The sequence below is a fragment of the Peromyscus maniculatus genome, chromosome 4, assembly GCF_049852395.1.
Source record: "Peromyscus maniculatus bairdii isolate BWxNUB_F1_BW_parent chromosome 4, HU_Pman_BW_mat_3.1, whole genome shotgun sequence".
Classification (NCBI taxonomy): Eukaryota; Metazoa; Chordata; class Mammalia; order Rodentia; family Cricetidae; genus Peromyscus; species Peromyscus maniculatus.
In genome coordinates this window covers 40,471,817-40,490,793 of record NC_134855.1, presented here as the reverse complement: position 1 = coordinate 40,490,793, position 18,977 = coordinate 40,471,817, and the positions used below count along the sequence as shown (strand labels likewise).

General features: G+C 39.0%; 1 protein-coding gene across 1 annotated transcript in view; it reads left to right on the top strand.

The window, feature by feature from the left end:
• The window catches only part of Ifih1 (interferon induced with helicase C domain 1), a 51,664-nt gene extending 34,841 nt beyond the window's left edge, over nucleotides 1-16,823 (top strand). The window contains exons 6-16 of the mRNA XM_006984604.4: nucleotides 2,711-2,921; nucleotides 3,994-4,211; nucleotides 5,041-5,157; nucleotides 6,665-6,788; nucleotides 7,285-7,560; nucleotides 8,045-8,304; nucleotides 10,642-10,791; nucleotides 12,369-12,530; nucleotides 15,007-15,197; nucleotides 15,720-15,810; nucleotides 15,905-16,823. Coding sequence (XP_006984666.1) covers nucleotides 2,711-2,921; nucleotides 3,994-4,211; nucleotides 5,041-5,157; nucleotides 6,665-6,788; nucleotides 7,285-7,560; nucleotides 8,045-8,304; nucleotides 10,642-10,791; nucleotides 12,369-12,530; nucleotides 15,007-15,197; nucleotides 15,720-15,810; nucleotides 15,905-16,084 — 1,980 coding nt within the window. The 3' untranslated portion in view covers nucleotides 16,085-16,823. The remainder of the gene's footprint in view (nucleotides 1-2,710; nucleotides 2,922-3,993; nucleotides 4,212-5,040; nucleotides 5,158-6,664; nucleotides 6,789-7,284; nucleotides 7,561-8,044; nucleotides 8,305-10,641; nucleotides 10,792-12,368; nucleotides 12,531-15,006; nucleotides 15,198-15,719; nucleotides 15,811-15,904) is intronic.
• Nucleotides 16,824-18,977: the final 2,154 nt, after the last annotated feature.

Sequence of the window (18,977 nt, the reverse complement as noted above, 5' to 3'; positions counted from 1 at the left end):
AAGATCCAAGTACTTATTAGCATAGGCTGTGGGGTAGGTACTTAAGGTCCAAGCACTTGGCATAGGCTGTGAGCTAGGTACTTAAGGTCCAAATACTTCCTGGATGTTTTCAAAAGCTATGAGACTAAACAAAAATATTCCAATATTTATAGATATTTGTGAATATTTTGTAGAGTAACTAAAAATTTCCCATTAAACATACAAACTTTGGAATTGTACACACAAAATCTGAATTTTCAAATGGCATTTCCCCACTGAATGAGCACTGAGAGCATCACTCAGTCCTTTTCAGCCTCATTCTTGTTTTCCTTGAGATTACTAAAAGTCTTCCCACTAGCTCTCTATTTACATCATAATTGCTTACTGTAAGTTCTTTTTTTGTTGTTGTTTTGTTTTAATTAAAGTAGCTTCAGCTTTAACTATTGGTGTTTCTGTCAGGAAAACTGACTTAGTAAGACAGCATATTCATGTTTAGCCCAATAGCAATGTATTATAACTTTTCATCTAGAATACAGAAATCCTGGTCTCTAATACCATTTCCTTTCGTTTCCATCCTTTCCAAAGTTATAGCCTTCGAGTGCAGAGAGAAACGCAAACACCACCTGTGCTCCCAGACTTTCCATTTCCTATCTAGGGCTTCACCATCACGAGGGATAAATCCCAGGTTCCTTCAGATGCTGTGATGCAGCCCCATATGATTCAGCAGAAGTGGGTAGCAGTTGGGCTTGATTAGTCTTGGCAAGCACCGTGTCACATCTCAGGAAAAGGCTCCAAGAGGACCACACACCTCCCAATTAGCCATGTCAGACTTGCATCTGGCTTTCTGTGTCCTTCAGTAGGAAGTCAATGCCACCCAGAGTGAGTTTCAGGATTATCCAACAGTGACTGAATTATCAGGTAATACGGTAATTATGAGAAATACAATGTGCATGTGCTGAAGCCTGGCCATGACATTCTTCCTGCCAATTTTCTGTTTGCTATACTGTATACTCCTGGACTTCCATTTTTACATCCTCCTAGAATGGAACCTGTAGCAGGCTTTTTCTTTTGGGCCACCAACCAGCTCCCAAATCATGACACAGAGACTTCTTATTAGTTATGAATGCTAGGCCTTATCCTCTTATAACTTAACCTTGTTTCTCTTCATCTACATTTTGTCTTGGGGCTTTTTACCTTTTCTTTCTGTATGTCCTGCTTTTCCTGTTTCTTCCCTATCTGGCTGGCTGGCTCTGGCTGGTTGGTACTGGGTCTCTCTCTCTCTCTCTCTCTCTCTCTCTCTCTCTCGCTCTCGCTCTCGCTCTCGCTCTCGCTCTCTCTTTCCTCTTTTCTCTTCTTCTTCCTCTTCTCTTTTGAACATAGGCCTGACAGCCCCCATCTATCCCTCTCCTGCCTAGATATTGGTCATTCAGATTTTTATTAGACCAATCAGGTGCCTTAGGCAGGCAAAGTGAAACAGCAACACACCTCTTCACAACTAAACAAATACAGCATAAACAAATGTAACACATCCTTACATTGTTAAAAAAAAAATGCAGCAGAAACAAATGTAACATACCTTTACACAGTTAAAGTAATATTCCACTGCATAAATAAATGTAACCCATCTTTACATAGTTAAATATTCCACAATAAAAAACCCTCAAAGTAGCCTGACTGGGGCTGGCCATATAGCTCAGGTGTTAAGAGTTCTTGCCTAACATACCGGAAGCCTGGGGGTGAATCTTCAGCACTGCACACAAGCACAAATCATGCTTGGTGGTGCATGCTTGTAATTCCAGCACCAACGAGGTAGAGACAGAGGGATCAGGAGTTCAAGGTCATCCTAAGCTACAAAGGGAGTTCAAGACCAGCCTGCACTAAGTGATAACACCCGTTCTCAAACAAAAGAAAACAAAATTTAAAAATAAGCTAGACTAGGTCATCTTTCCCTCCATTCTGGAGATACTGAGTGACTTGAAATGTGGAGGTGTCACTGGGGCTTCCACTGCTGCTGTTACCAGATATTGCAGCATACAGAGTTGGCTGGAAAGGAAGCAAAATCGGTACCTCGCATCCTTGCTTGCTACTTTGTTTTTATGCAGACACCAAAGCCATTCTTTGTTGTTGTTGTTGTTGTTTGTTTTTTTGTTTTTTGAGACAGGGTTTCTCTGTGTAGCTTTGCCCCTTTCCTGGAACTCACTCTGTAACCCAGGCTGGCCTCGAACTCACAAAGATCCACCTGCCTCTGCCTCCTATGTGCTGGGATTAAAGGTATGAGCCACCACTGCCCAGCTGACCAAAGCCATTCTTATAGTTCATTCTTTCCTATCCCACACATTGTCCTCACAAAGTGTTGATGCTACTGTCCAGGTTCCCTGCTCTTTCCACTCTTGTAGTCAAATAGTCTCTAGCAGGATCCCAACACTAAGAATAAATGATCTCTAGAATATGTGCTCAGCTAGACTGAGTTCCTCTAAGTTATCAGCCTTATCTTACATATCTTTGTGTTCTAGATGCAGTGTCTACATCTAATACAAACACCATGGTATTTAATGTCAGATGAATAGACTGAATGAAATATAGACTCTAACATCAAATTAACTGATTCAGTCTAAATATTCCTCTTACCCGTCCCCACACAGCCCTTTGAGTGATATGCCTCTGTGTCTTTCGCTTTGCTTACCTCTTTCTTCTGTATTTTTAAAAATTCTGTTTGCTTTCATTTTTAAAGGTGATGTTAGCTGAACAACTTTTCCGCAAAGAGTTCAACCCATTTTTGAAGAAGTGGTATCGGATTATTGGATTAAGTGGTGATACCCAGCTGAAAATATCATTTCCAGAAGTTGTCAAATCTTATGATGTTATCATCAGCACAGCTCAAATCCTGGAAAATTCCCTCTTAAATCTGGAGAATGGAGAAGATGATGGTGTACAGCTGTCAGGTTGGTTGCAGTGACTAATTTAAGAAAAAAAAAGACTGATAGAAATATTAAAGATAGAAACAGAGACTGCTCCTTAAATCATCTTTTTTACATGCTGAAAATTAACCTTAGTTTATCCAAGTTATTTTTTATTTTATAAAACATCACTGAGTTGCTCTTCTTCCTGGAAAAAAATAACTTGATGGCTTGCTTTTGCATGAGTATATCGTTACTAAATCAAGCATTAAGCACCATGTTCTTCTGTTGCTACACACACACACACACACACACACACACACACACACACACACACACACTTTCAATTTAAATTTTGACTGACCCACAGCTTACCAGAGTTCCTCTAAACCCTTCCTTTGAGAGGTCAATTTTTTTTCCCTTTTGTGCTGTTATTCTGCTTGTGTCTCTCGGAGAGAATAATTACATTGTAATATATATATTACATATATATACATATATATACACAATATGTACAATATTACATATATAATTTTAAAATTTGGTAATAGATCCTACTAGAATTACATTCTTCACTGTAAAATAAGACTACAGTTCTGCCTACATTATTTGGAATGATTAAATGATTAGGAGAAAGACAGAGAAAAGTCAAAGTAATCACAGTAATTAAATGCAAAGTTTAGACGACACAAGATCATCCTTCTCTAAATAGTATACTCTTCACTCGGTGTAACAAAAATAAGATTTATCAGCCTAAAATTACAATTTTATTCAAGAAGAAGAGTGGAGCCCTGGAAGATTTTGTTTTTGTTATTGTTGTTTATTTGGAAGAAAGATATGAATTTAACTAACACTTTCTGAATCTTACCTTGAGACAGAAATAACAGACAATAGGAACAGAGCCGTGATTACCATTCCTGATTATTTTATTCACATATGGTAATCATGGGTAAAGTCACATTCATGGATAACTTCATACGAGCAGACCCAATAGGGCTCTCTCTCTATTCTGCCCAACAAAAGACAGGCAGTGGCAGCTCATTGCTTTAGCTTCCTGGTGCTTGTCACACTGTACCATGCATTTTAGGTAAACAGACCTTCCACCTTTTCTGTTCAGATTTTTCCCTCATTATCATTGATGAATGCCATCACACCAACAAGGAGGCTGTCTACAACAACATCATGCGGCGGTATTTAAAGCAGAAGCTGAAGAACAATACCCGCAAGAAACAAAACCAACCGGTAATTCCCCTGCCTCAGATTCTAGGACTGACCGCATCACCTGGTGTGGGAGGAGCCAAAAAGCAAGCGGAGGCTGAAAAACATATTTTAAATGTAAGTCACTGCGTTTGTTGACAACTAGACAGGCTATGTCAAATGCCTGGGTTTCTTGGGATTTTAAGTAGTGTGGAGAGGTCAAGCACCAGTGTTGTTAGTGAAATGAAGGCTGTTTGCTTTACCTGTAGAAAATAGCCTCAAACTTCTAAAACACGGTGACAGCCTTCATAAATACAAGTGATACAGAGAAATCACATAATTGCTATGAAGCTGGATACAATTAATAGGAGATGGCTCAGCCATTCAAGGCTAGGCTCACAACCAGAATTAGTGAGAAGCATGGGTTGGGTAGAATGCCTTTGCAACTACTGTACTTCTACACTTGAACTCCATGATCTCCTTGATATAGAAACATAGTTCAGAGTGCTCATTCCTGATGGCTTGTTACTCCATGACTTTCAAAACAGCATGCTCTCTGTGTCATTTCCCACTCTGCATCAGTCTAGGATATGGGTTACTCAAATTAAAAGAGAAAAGAGGCAAAGCTAGTGGTCCCTGCCTTTAATGCTGGCACTTGGGAAGCAGAGCCAAGCAGTTTGCTGGAGTTTACATAAGAGTTCCAGGCCAGCCAGGGCTGCTGAATGAGACCCTGTCTCTAACTAAGGGTTTGGGGATGGGAGTCGGGGAATGGGAAATAGAAATATGAGGTTCTTTTGTTCAAGATGCACTCATCAACTTCCCCATGGGGAGTGCCATTTACAGTGCTACTGTTGATCTCAAGTGTATTTATGCTAAAAACTTTATGTTACACTTTGCTGACATTCACTTGTAAGAAAAGTATACATTCAGCTGTAAGAAAGGAATCCTTAAAGTGTCTCTTTTCCAGATATGTGCCAATCTTGATGCATCTACCATTAAAACAGTGAAAGAGAATCTTGGTCAACTTAAACACCAAATAAAGGAACCATGCAAGAAGTTTGTGATTGCTGATGACACCAAAGAAGTATGTTCTACACATTTCATATCTATTTGTCTGGCAATGCCATATTCAATTGAAAGGTGGCAGGGGCTATTTTACATTCACCAACTGAACATTCCCATTTAACACTTTTTAAATAAAAAAACATCATTCTATACTTTTTAAAATTGATACGAGGCAGCAAAGACTGCTATGAATTGTCTCCACCATCTTCCTTCTTCTTGCTTACATGGAACGCAGATCAGTGCTTAGTTACGTCTGATTTTGGGAAGAGTGGAAGTATTGGGCTGGGGAACATGGATGGCTAACCTGGAGGGATTGTAGGAGTTAATACCTTCTTACTGTTTTGATGTTCTGCATGATTGCTTTTCTGACATTCCAGGGAGCCGTTGTATTGCAGTTGGCAGTGACAATAGAAATTCCCATTGGTCTATTTTCTTTCTCTGGAAAACACCGATTGTAAAAAAGTGAAGTATTGAATGTATTGATGATTTTCTGGTGAATATTTTCACTAACTAAAAAAAAAAAATCACCTTATAGCCCGTTTGGATGCTATGTTTAGTAGACGATCCAATTCTTTCTTTTGTAGAATTGAAAACTAGATAAATTTTAGCTATGTATAATAAGTTTAATCCCATTGAGAACCCACCTCATAAGGTTATTGGGACTAAATGATGGGACATGTGTGCAGTAAGTTATAATGTTGTAGGCACCAAACCAGTGTTAGTGGCCAACCTCCACACTGTACCTATTTTCATTCTGAAATAGAGCTATGCTGGCTTGTTGGTTATTCTATACTCACTGGTACATTTTTGTCACTCTTTCTATTCTCTGAATAGTCTTTTGAGAAGAATTCCCATTCTTTTTTACTTACCTTTTTCAATTACTCTTTAGTAATGTTTGATGCGTGGGGAAAAGCACAAAATGTGTGGGTGTGAACTTTCATAAATTGACCAAACTTGTGCAAACTATTCAGGTCAAAAGACAGCGAATGACAAAGGCCTTCAAAACTCCTTCTCTTTCCTGTCCTCATGCCAAGGGAAATCATTAGTTTTGACTGATTTTCAACTTTATCCAAGTTGAATCATGTAACATACATTCTTTCATACCTGGATTTTTTCCCAAATGATGTCAATTGCTTTTATTTTGGAAATAATAGTAGTGAAACCTGGTATTCACATAGGAATGTTACCTAAATACAATTAAAGATTTTCTAAGTAATTGTGACTTTAATTCAATAAATATTTATCATTACCTTTAACTTTCAAGGTTTGTAATACTCACTGACTTTACTTTTTAAGAAATTTAGATTGGCAATTTGATGATCAAGGTTTATGGTGTCAGGATTGGTGTGTCCTGATGGTAGAGGTAAAATGGTGCAAACCAAATGTGGTAAACAAAGAAATGATCAGAGATTATTCTGTTGCATGGTCTAGTTAATGATTCTGAACCAATTATAATATGTAAATTACTTTAACAAAGATAATGCTATTTCAAACAACTTTAGTAATATATGTATAATTGTTTTTAGAATCCATTTAAAGAGAAACTTCTGGAAATTATGACAAGCATCCAAGCTTACTGCCAAATGAGTCCAATGTCAGATTTTGGAACCCAGCCTTATGAGCAATGGGCAATTCAAATGGAAAAAAAAGGTAATTTGGGTTTTGATCTAACAGTTTTTTCCTTGTTTACACCAAGATTTTAGATGATCCTCTCAGATTCAGAAGCAATCTGAAAGCAAATGGAACATCAAGTAGAATTTCTGTTTTGTGTGTAGGGCAAGCCCACACATGTTCTAACTCCTCATCTAAGGAAAGAGGTGTCAATTCATCCAGTTTTCACTTTCATTTATTATATATAAAGTATTAAGGCAGCTATCAACAGCTCTGTCTCCAAAGGCAATTTTACTGACGTGTTTTTCAAGCTGTTCGGATATGGTTCAGGGCCACGTTTCTGCTCACACTGAGCTCAAGTAGCAGGCTTTGGCATTGAAAACCATCCCCTTTAGAACCCATGGCACATATGGAGCCTTGCTCATTCCGACACCCCAGTGAAGTTGGCTGCTGAGCCATAACCTATTCAAGCATACAACAGTTGTAGGACGGTTCTCTGCCCTTTGCCTCACCCACAGAGTTTATTCTTCCACAGCTGCCAAAGACGGAAATCGCAAAGACCGTGTCTGTGCAGAACATTTGAGGAAGTACAACGAAGCCCTACAAATCAACGACACGATCCGAATGATTGACGCATACAGCCACCTGGAGACGTTCTACAACGACGAGAAGGCAAAGAAGTTCGCGGTCCTAGAGGAAAATGAAGACAGTGAAGACGATGCCAGCAGCTGCGATGATGAACTGAAGGGCAGTGGAAAGAAATCTCTGAAACTGGACGAAACCGATGAATTTCTCATGAATTTATTCTTTGGTAAGACTCAGTATAACAACACAGAGCCCATGTTCCTGCGCTGACCTCCCAGACAGGGACTCGCTGCTTTTTTGAGACTTCCAGAATGCCTTCAAACTTCATCTTTAAAGAATCCCACGAAGACTGTGATTTATAATTGATGGCAGAGGTTAACTTTTAATTGTGTAATCATAATCATTTGATCATCCAGTTTAATTGCCATGACCATTGCAATTAATTAAATAGTCTGAGCACAAAATATATCACAAGATTACCTACAGATGAGTCATGTCTTAATGCCCTATTACGTAAAAACTGCCAGTGTAAATATTTTAACTTTCTGATGCAAGCTAATTTTATTTTTAATAGTTTTTAAGTTAACTTCTTCTTTAACTAACCAGTAAAAATTGGACATATTTGTGGTGTACAGTTGGGTGTACAAGTATGAGTCCGTTTGATGGGGATAGCTAAATCAAGCTGGTAACATTAATAATTATTTTTAAAGATAACAAGAAAATGTTGAAAAAGCTAGCTGAAAATCCAAAATATGAAAATGAAAAGCTCGCTAAATTAAGAAACACCATATTGGAACAATTCGCAATGTCTGAGGAATCATCTCGAGGAATTATTTTCACAAAGACGCGGCAGAGCACCTATGCACTTTCCCAGTGGATTATGGAAAATGAAAAGTTTGCTGAAGTTGGAGTCAAAGCTCATCATTTGATCGGGGCAGGACATAGTAGTGAAGTCAAGCCCATGACACAGGTACACTGTCCTTTGGGAGTTCATTTCTTACACTTCAACGAGGCTTCTCTAATTGCTTGTAATATTTCTCAATTCTTTCACTCTCTCACAACCAGATTCACAGGAGGCTCTTGTTTTTGACATTTTGAGTTAATGACAGGCCAATAGGTGGTACTTTGTCATTGAAACTTTCCTGTGTCCCACTCGGTTGGTAGCCACTCAGACCCAAGTAAACACACAGAGGCTTATATTAATTAAAACTGCTCGGCCATTAGCTCAGGCTAACTATTGACTAGCTCTTACACTTAAGTCAGCCCATTTCTGTTCATCTATATGTTGCCACGTGTTCCAGGGCTTTAACTGTGTGCCATTACATGCTGTTCCCTGGACAGCAGGCTGGCATTTCCTGACTCAGCCTTCCTCTTCCCAGAATTCTCCTTATCTGCTTATTCCACCTATGCTTCCTGCATGGCTACTGACCAGTCAGACTTTTATTAAACCAGTGTACTAAAGCATTATTCCACAGCAGTACTTAATGAGGTCAGTGTCATCTCAGAATTCCCTTTTCTTTTTCTATACTTATGGAAACTTCTCAAGTTTGGTGCCTCTTGTGAAAATGAATAACTTTTATATTGGCAACATCACAAAGACATATTTACAATATAAAATCAAGTGGGAATTCAAAACTGCACAGGATATGTGGATGACAATCAAAACTGTACAACAAATACTTGTAAAATGAAGTCTATGAGAACCTGGAAAAGTGAATGTACTGGCTGTGTTAGGGACAGGGTTTTGAGAAGGTTTCTGCTCCTTTACTAGTTTTTAAAAATTGTATTACTTATTGTATGCACAGTAAAAAACACTTCTGAGAGAAAAAAGACACTTGTAAACTGTTTTAAACATTTAAACATGTCAAATGTTTAGGTATTCTCCTGAAAGCTAAATTTCCCTTGAGTCTTGTTCAGGGAGGAGTTGCTTCAGTCCTGTGATAACCATCACTGTTCCACACAATGGAACAAAACAAATCCATGTAGTGTTTAAGAGAAGAAAACTTGAAATTTCCCACTTGGACACTCAATAGCTGTGCATTCTCCAGCAGTAAGGACTTCCAGCCCTACAGTCTCAGCTTGTGAGCTGGAGTGGACTCATGCATCCTGATAATAGTTAAGCACATACTTGATCTGAGGGCCCAGCACTGATCCTGGAACCTTGTATTCAAGTACTCTTTGAAATGAAGGTAGAGGTATATCTTAAAATCAAAGATATGATTTTTTTAAATCAATAGATGTCAATGAATAAGGTAGAAGTTGCTAAAGATTTGTCAGGGACGTTTCTCTCATGTTCTTCTGCAGTGATGAGACAAATAAAAACTCATGTTACCTTTACAAAGAAAGGAAAGGGCAGGAGAGAACACACCTCTGGTCAAGAAGGTTAATTTTGTTTAATTTAAAAGAATAAAAGTGTGTCCTGAATGCCACAGTGGCTAGCAGCTTTGGTGAGAGTTTGGAGGAGATAAAGTACCACACACTGTCCATATCAGATGGGATTTTTGCTCAGCTGTTTTTCCAAAGCAAAAGCCAGAAGTCAGATTTCAATACATTTATATTAACTTTCAAAGTTCATATTTGAAAAAAAATATCCTTGCTATGATTAGGCTTTAATAACATAGTCATCCACTTTTGATTTATAATGTCTTTTGACTAGACCTTATGTTTACCCTGGTTAAAGTTAAATCTTGCTCAAAGTAAAATTGAAGAGTAGCACCACTTTCTACTGTCCCAGCTCCCTTCCCTGGAAGCACTCAGTACTTTGACTTTCTCCTGTATCCTTTCTGGAATGTTCTGTATGTTTTGTTTTATTTTATTTTTTTCCCTGGATGATTCTTAAAGTGACCAATTATAATATGTATGGGAAATTTTCTGTCTCAAAACTGATATAAATGGTTCAGTGAATTTTATTCCTTAAATATCAGACCCTAGTGTTAATGTATTGAAAGGTAAACTCTATTTTAGCCTGTCCTTGCCAAAGCCTTTTCTCAGCCAGCAACACCTCTCCCTTTTCTTCCTCCCAAATCGCCCATCAATTTATTTCCTTGGCATAAAGAATGTTCTTCCCACCTCCAGACTGCAGGATGGAAATATTTTTGTTATTGTGTGGTAATCCCAGATTGGAAATCAAATGTTGTCTCACCATCGTGTCTTTGTTCGTTGCCAAAAACAGATGGCAGAAAATCCATCTATGAGCTAATCCTCTGATTTACACTGACCAGTTGCAATTTATTATTTTCTTCTCCTAATTAGAAGATCTGAATGTGTTTAGCATCACAAAATTTAATTTATTAAAATGTTTCCACAGAATGAACAAAAAGAAGTCATTAGTAAATTTCGCACTGGAAAAATAAATCTGCTTATCGCTACCACAGTGGCAGAGGAAGGCCTGGATATCAAAGAATGCAATATCGTTATCCGTTACGGCCTCGTCACTAATGAGATAGCCATGGTCCAGGTATGCCCAGAGTTCTGTGTCTAATGTGGATTCTCATTCCTGTGCTACTATGTGGATTCCTCCTTTTCACTAAAACAACACAAAAACTCTTTAGTTTTAAGCATATGTCTGTGTTACTGCTAAAAGACCCATCTTAAAGAATTACAAGGGAAAGGCTTTTATATGACTGCTGTTTGTTTGACTACTAGGGCAACCTCTTATAATTTACCTAACAACCCTATTTTGGCTGCTATTTCTATGTCCTGAGATTTTCCAAGACTATGCTTGATATTGGCCCCGTGACAAGGTTCAAAAGAGGCCTCCTCGGTCTTCCAATGTCAGTGAGCCCCTAGTGGGATTGAGAATATGAAGCTACTGTGCACAAATGTCTGACAAAGTAACCCATTCAGACCTCAGGGAGCCCAGCGGTTGTCTTTTTCCCCTCCAGCCACTCAACTTTTCTACATAGTTTTCTATAAAATAGTGAGTGGGGTCAATAAATAAATGAATAGTTGTCAGTTTGCATCCAAACTTCACAGCTCTCTTACTCACCTATATTAACAATGTCATGGTATTTAGAAGAGTTATGATGAAGAAAATATAGGACATTATTCTTTAAACAAGAAAGGGGTGTTATTTCGTCCTTTGGTGCATGACAAGATATTGAAGGTGAAGGTCATTAGGCAGCTATCTTTCTGGAAAGCAAGATTAGTTCAGGGAGTGATCTGTAAGTCAGAATGTTCTGACTACAATATGAATGCAGTTTGCGCTAAGAATAGTATTATAGTTGATAGTTAAGCTCTTGATCTAGGCAATCAAGCTTCTACTATTAAAAATGTGTCCATATCACCTCCAGTGATGGGTTGGATCTAGTGAATTCCACCCCATCAGTTCTAGGTTGTTTATGGTCCGTTGGATGGCTTGATACCCATGCACATATGGACAGCACTAAATGAATGGCCTTAGTGGTCATTAACAATCAAAAAGAGGACATGGAAATGGATGTTGGGTTGAGACCTGTGAGAAGCTGGAAGGGGCAAATGGGAAATAGATATTATCATATTTTGTTGTTTACACAAATGAAAAACTTAAAGAACAAAAAAGAATGGATGTGCCTTTCACCTTCTTACACAGCTTATAGAAATTTGACTCTTTAACGTGCATATTTTCCTGAAGAACTGTGTTTAAAGTCCAAAGTAGGCTGCCGAGCACAGTTCTGTGTGCTCAGAAGCCCTGGTGCCAAGGCCAGAGATATGCCTTGTCCTCATTCATCCTCTTTCCAAATAGATGGCTTCACTGGTCCAAGCCACTGCTCAGGGTTTCCGTGGTTTATGATAGTTGCTCAGGGTGCAATAGGGCTATATGGGTAGTGTATTATTTTGGCTTCATAGAGTTGCCAAAATCATCCTAGAACATTGCATTAAAGAACATTTAAGTTTGAAAAAGTTTATCTACAAGCCATGGGTAATAACTACCTTTACTAAGAATAGAGAGATTATTTGAAGGCTGTGGTACCCACTGAAGACTATCTTCCCAGGCCCAAACTGGGACAGCTCAGAGCAAGATACAGCACTTCCTTTCTTTGTTCATGTTCTTAGGCCCGTGGTCGAGCCAGAGCTGATGAAAGCACCTATGTCCTGGTTACCAGCAGTGGCTCAGGAGTTACCGAACGTGAGATCGTTAATGACTTCCGAGAGAAGATGATGTATAAAGCTATAAACCGTGTTCAAAATATGAAACCAGAGGAATATGCACATGAGGTATTGTTCTTGGCCACTGTTGAGTTTAGTTTTCATCTGAGAATGGCTACACATGTTTGCCACTGATGTCTGGGTGGCTACTTCCCCAGACAGAATTTGTGCTGAGTTACCAGCTGCTGTCTGAAGATTTGTTCTTAGTCCAGATCCCCAAGATCTGTGGGAGGGCAGAAAATGGTGAGGGAATTTTGATCTTTGCAGGGAAATCAAACATCAACTTTGGTAGTATCAATTTAGGCTGCCCTTTTCCAGAAAGACTTGTGCCACTTACTCATCCAAACCTACCTGGTAGTTTCAATTTGATCCAACCCATATGTATAAACACAGTATCTTTATTATAAAAATAGTTATAAAATGGCTATTGTCTGCCAGACAGTATTCTAAAAATGGAAAACATGGTGACAAACAAGACATAAACCCTTGCTATGTGAAGTAGAGATTCTGACGTGTACTTAGTGAGGATGGGGAAGGCAAAGAGTAAACATAGATTTCACAGCGTTGTGTGTATCATACACCAATGGGCACTATGGCATTAGAATAGGATTGCGTAGCCAGGCTTGGTGGCTTGTGTCTGAAATTCCAGCATTTAGAAGGCTAAGGCAAGAAGAGGTTTACCCCATGAGTTTGAGGCCATCTTGGACTACATACTGCACTCAATGCCAGCTTGGGCTACAGAGTCAATCCTATCTCAAAAACATACAAAACAAAACAAAAACTCAGCGTAGTAGAGAATCACGTAAAACACTTGACCACGCAGCTACTTTTGAGAAGTTCCACTTACAGGCTGACACTAGGACTAGTTCTGAACAATTAAAATGTATATAATAAGTCACAGAGCTGAGTCTCATTTCGTAACAGTTATTTGAATTGGGTAAAAGAATACAGTGGGAAAAAAGAATGTATTTATGCGACATTTCAGGAAACTCTCATACCACTGATGTAAAGACTGTAACTCCTATAATAGCAAACAATCCATTTAGAAGAAAATTCACACCCTTGCATATGGGTGTGAATGTTAGTTTCTTAACATTAGAATTGGCTCTACCCTAAATAGAGTTTTAGGGAAGGGATGCTTTCAAATTGGTGTGCAAAGTATATAACCAACTCCAAGGTTTCCTGGCCAGGTTTTCATACAAACTTACATTTTAAACCCCCTTAAATATAAAGCAAACCAAACATTTTCACTAAATAATCCTACTATAAAGTTATTGCCTCATATTTATGACTAAAGAATGACTCAGTGAGATCCTTATAAAAGATGATGCTCTAAGACTAAGTTGTGTAGGACAATTATAGGAACCTGTGTGGTTCACAGGTCAGATTCTCCCAATCTGTAGACTAAAACATGGTATTAGTTAGCCTTTCATTACTTTCATGACCCAAGGTAGGCTGATTTTTAATGTAAAGAGGTTTATGAGTTTGACTCATAGTTAAATCCATAAGGTCAAGGAACATGAAAGGCTCTGTGAGGCCTCATCTCCTGACTGCTATCACATCATAGCAGAAATGCATATGTATCTAAACTTCTTTGTGCTCTCTCTGTCCTTACAAAGCCACCGTAATTCAATCTTGTGGGTTCCACCCCTAAATCGTAATCCAAGATAATCTTTTCTCAAGGGCCCCATTTCGAAGCACACACCTAGGTTAAGTTCCACTTCTCCTAATACTATTAACATGAGACTTTGTGGAGTCAGTTCATGCACAAATATCGAGGTGCAAGCGGTATTCAAACCATAATGCATGACTAGTTTAGGGACTCCAGAAAGAACTACCCTGCTCAGTCTCCCTAGAACAAGAGATCTGCCCTCTCAAGACTTCTCAGGTGGATGAAAAAGAAATAACAGCACCGAAGTAGACCATGTACACTGCCCTTATACTGAAAGCTCCCACAAAGAACTGCTGCCTATCAGTTACTGAGAGAGCTACTCCACTCTCCCAGCTTTAAATGCCTTCCCACAGTGTTTAGGCAATCCCTGATAAAAAGTGAGAATTGGCCGGGCGGTGGTGGCGCACGCCTTTAATCCCAGCACTCGGGAGGCAGAGGCAGGCGGATCTCTGTGAGTTCGAGGCCAGCCTGGTCTACCAAGTGAGTTCCAGGAAAGGCGCAAAGCTACACAGAGAAACCCTGTCTCGAAAAAACCAAAAAAAAAAAAAAAAAAAAAAGTGAGAATTGACACAAAAGACAAAGTCTCTTTTGCATCATACAATGTCAGTCTTCCTGAAAAGTTAAAATTATATCAAACATCTAGAATAAACCCAAACATCACCCACCACTTGACCCAACACCTTTTACTCCATCCTTCCACTGTATTTGGACTTGACATTGACTACAGTAGACAACTGTATGCTAAATTCATCTGGTGCTGTCGTCTCTTCATTTTTATTTTCTGGAGTACAATCTAAGATATGTAAATTTCAGCTCATTTACTTCCATAAAACTATGAAAAATATTTAAATCACTATTCTTTTCTCCATATAGATTTTAAAGTTACAGGTACAAAGTATCTTGGAAAAGAAAATGAAAGTCAAAAGAAGTATTGCAAAGCATTACAATAACAATCCATCATTAATAACTCTACTCTGCAAAAATTGTAGCATGCTAGTCTGCTCAGGAGAAAACATCCACGTAATTGAGAAGATGCACCATGTCAATATGACACCAGAATTCAAGTGAGTACAGCAAGATCCATTCATGTTTGAGTTTCTTTAGTAGAGGTGAGATTAGTGGCATTGTAAACATTCTGCTTACAGTGAAAGTGAGATGTTCTTTCTCTTCACAGCTTTCCCTTTTGTAGTCCCTCAAATATAATCTCATCTCTTGTCTCTGTTTTGAAAGTAATCTCCCTTGAGACACGGAGTAAAGCTAAGACACAAAGCCATGTTGATACAAGATACTTAATTTACGGGTGTCCGTATCTGTTCTCCATTATTTTGAATGACTAAAAAGTTAAAATAACAGCAGAGACTTCAAGGGAAGCCCAGGGACAGTATGACACTTGTGTGGTATGTGTAGGATGGGGGACATTCATCTGATTTGTCACAAAAATCCTGGGGAGCAGAAGATGAGAAATTACAAGGTACAAGATAACCCAGCCATGTGGGTGACCATCAAGTCCAATATGACGAACCCATAGGTGCATGTTGCCATTTTGTCAAGTGTCACTGATGATCCTTCCCCTCTGGTCACTTTAGGAGACTCTACATTGTAAGAGAAAACAAAGCACTGCAAAAGAAATTTGCTGATTATCAAACAAATGGGGAGATTATCTGCAAATGTGGCCAGGTGAGGAATCTCTAGTGGGTTCAGTTTTACTTTGGCCAAAAGGAATGATAAATTGCATGGGCATTTGATTTTTCCTCCCTCTTTTGTTTTCTAGGCTTGGGGAACAATGATGGTACACAAAGGTTTAGACCTGCCTTGTCTCAAAATAAGGAATTTTGTAGTGAATTTCAAAAACAACTCATCAAAGAAACAATATAAGAAGTGGGTGGAATTGCCTATCAGATTTCCTGATCTTGACTGCTCAGAACATTGCTTGTATAGTGATGAAGACTAGCTCTTGATTATTTTAAAATCTTGCCAACTCAAAATTTAGTATGATTTTGATTGATGTTTTCATTATACCACTGAAATAAAGCCAGAATATATAAATGATGGTTTTGTTTTGTTCTAAATCATGTAAAGAAACAACACAATACATACTTCTTACTGGTTCTAAATGTAATTGTTAATCTGAATAGTCGATTTGATGAGATCTAGGATCACCTGGGAGTTGGGCAGCTGGGAATTCACTTAAGGGATTGTCTTAAGTTAACTAAGGTAGGAAGACCTGCCCACTGTGGGCAGTCCCATTATCCAGGCTTGGGTCCTGGACTGTATAAAATTGAGAAAAGTAGTTAAGCACACATTTGCACTCATAATTCTGCTTCTTGACCGTGGAATGCAATGTATCAAGCTACCCCAAGCTCCTGCCACTGTGATGACCCCACAGTAATGGATTATAACCTCAAACTGGGAGCTACAAGAAATCCTTCCTTCCCACATTGCTTTGGTCAGGGCATTTTATCACAGCAACAGAAAAGTAACTAAAACAGTAGGGATAAAGAAAATCAACCAGTAATTCTCCTTAGTGTGTAGTGTTACAGTATTGTGGAAAGTACTGGAATATAAATGAGAATCCAAGATACCAATCTCAGCCAGTTCTGTCACTGACTGTTGTGGAATATTATTTTAACTAGGCAAAGATGTGTTACATTTGTTTATGCTGTGGAATAAACTTTAACTGTGTAAAGGTGTGTTACTTCTATCTATGCTGCATTTGTTTAATTATGTAAAGATGTGTTGTATTTGTTTCACCTTGCCTGCCTAAAGCACCTGATTGGTCTAATAAAGAGCTGAATGGTCAATAGCTAGACAAGAGAAAGAATAGCTAGCCAATGGAGAGGATAAATAGGAGAAATCTAGGCTCTGGAGAAGGAAGAACAAGAGAAGAAGGAGGAGACAAAGAGGGACATGTCCGGGGCAAGAAGCCAGGCACAGCCAGCCAAGCAGCCACTCTAGCCAGACAGACATAGAGAAGCAGTGAAAGTAAGATATTCAGAAATAATAAAGGTAATAAGCCCCAAGGCGAAGAGTAGATAAAGAGAAGCAGGTTAATTTAAAGAGCTAGCTAGAAAAGAACTAAGCTAAGGCGAGCAATCAAAGCTAATAAGAAGTCTCTGTGTCATGATTTGGGAGCTGGTTGGTGACCCAAAAGAAAAAGCCTAGTACAACTGATTTTCAATTTTTTCAGATTTATTTATGTGTTTGTGTGTTTGTGATGCATGTATGTATGTGTGCCATATGCACGTCTTGTGCCTTTGGAGGTAAGAAGGCACCAGATCCCCTGAAACTAGAATCATGGATGGTTGTGAGCCACCATGTGGGTGGTAGGAATCAAACACTGTCTTTCGCATGAGCAACGACTCTTAACTACTAAGCATCTCTCCAGCCTCTGTCACTGATTTTCACCATCAATTTAGCCTCCTCGGCTCATCCTTCTTCAGCAGGCTCCCTGTGAGTGAAATGTTGATGACATTATCTGCTTCGCTTTTATTAGCTTGCTCTTCTTGTGCAACACGTGGACGTGGTTCGTGGTTTTAAAGACACCCGTTTATTATAGCAGCAGCTTTGTCGGTCAAACATCTGGATAGAGTTCTCACACAAGGCCAAAAATCAAGGCTTCAGCCACATTGTTCTCATCCGTAGGCCTTGAAAGAAGAATCTACTGCCATGCTCACTCAGGATTTGTTTCCTTGCAGCTGTCTGGCTAGGATTTCTGCTTTCTTGCTACATTTCCACCAGGAATTGCTCTCATATCCTAGGAATGCTTTATTCTGTGGCCTCTTCAGGAACCCACCCCAGCACATATCATGTTATGTTTCTTCAGGACCAGCAGGAGAAACTCTCACAGCTGCTAAGGAATCTCATGTAACTGCGCTAGAGTAACAGGAATACATTACATTATGTTTTGAATTAGGCATCATATTGATAGGCAGATGGGATAGGTGATCTCACTTGTCAACTTTGATAACATCTACACTTATCTGGGATAAGGTCCTCTGGGCACGCCTATCTATCCCGTTTGGCCAATAGGCCATGCTGACACTCAAAGCAAGGAGATGGTTTAGGGTATCATGCATGAACTGACATGATTTGGGAAAGAATTTTGGAGGTCATTTTAGAATTTTACCATCAAACCCTTTGTTAATTTTTTTTTTTTTTTTTTGCTAATATAATGTGTATCCATAGGCGAGTACTTGGACAGACAGGAAGCACCATAAAGTAGACAGTGTTATTAAATGCAGCATCAGGCAGTGTCCGGCTTGCTTCCACAGCATTCAGTTCTGCAAACACAGTACCATCCTGGAATATGACCTAATCACACAGTGGTGCCTAAATTGAGAGCAGTTCTAAGCATGTAAGATTTCCAGTGTCCATGGACAGAGCAGCTTGCCAGTCTGTCCAGCCTTTACATGGGATTTAGCAGGGAACAGATGTGGAAGGTTTAGTAGGGAATGAAGAGCAAAAGCTCTCCACATTCTGCCTGAAGAGTGACAATCCAGAATGGTGATACAATAAATATGCCATTTGGAGATGGAAACAGGGTCAGTTGTATTCACTACAGCACCATGGAGCCTCTCCATTTGTCACAGAAGAGCCATGACTGGAGACCATAACTTCAACCAGCCATTTGAACTGACACCAAGTCTCATGGATGGCTTGCTCCACAGAAACAATTACCTCTTATGAAAAAAGGAATGAAGACAGAATTCTTTTGTGGTTTTGCTCTATTAGTTTAATGCCCTATTAAGATACTTTGAATCTTTTATTAATGAGACCTGAGCCAAGATGAATATACTAATCAGATCTCTTGGGAATATAAATGCACAAAAGAAGAGTTGGGTTTT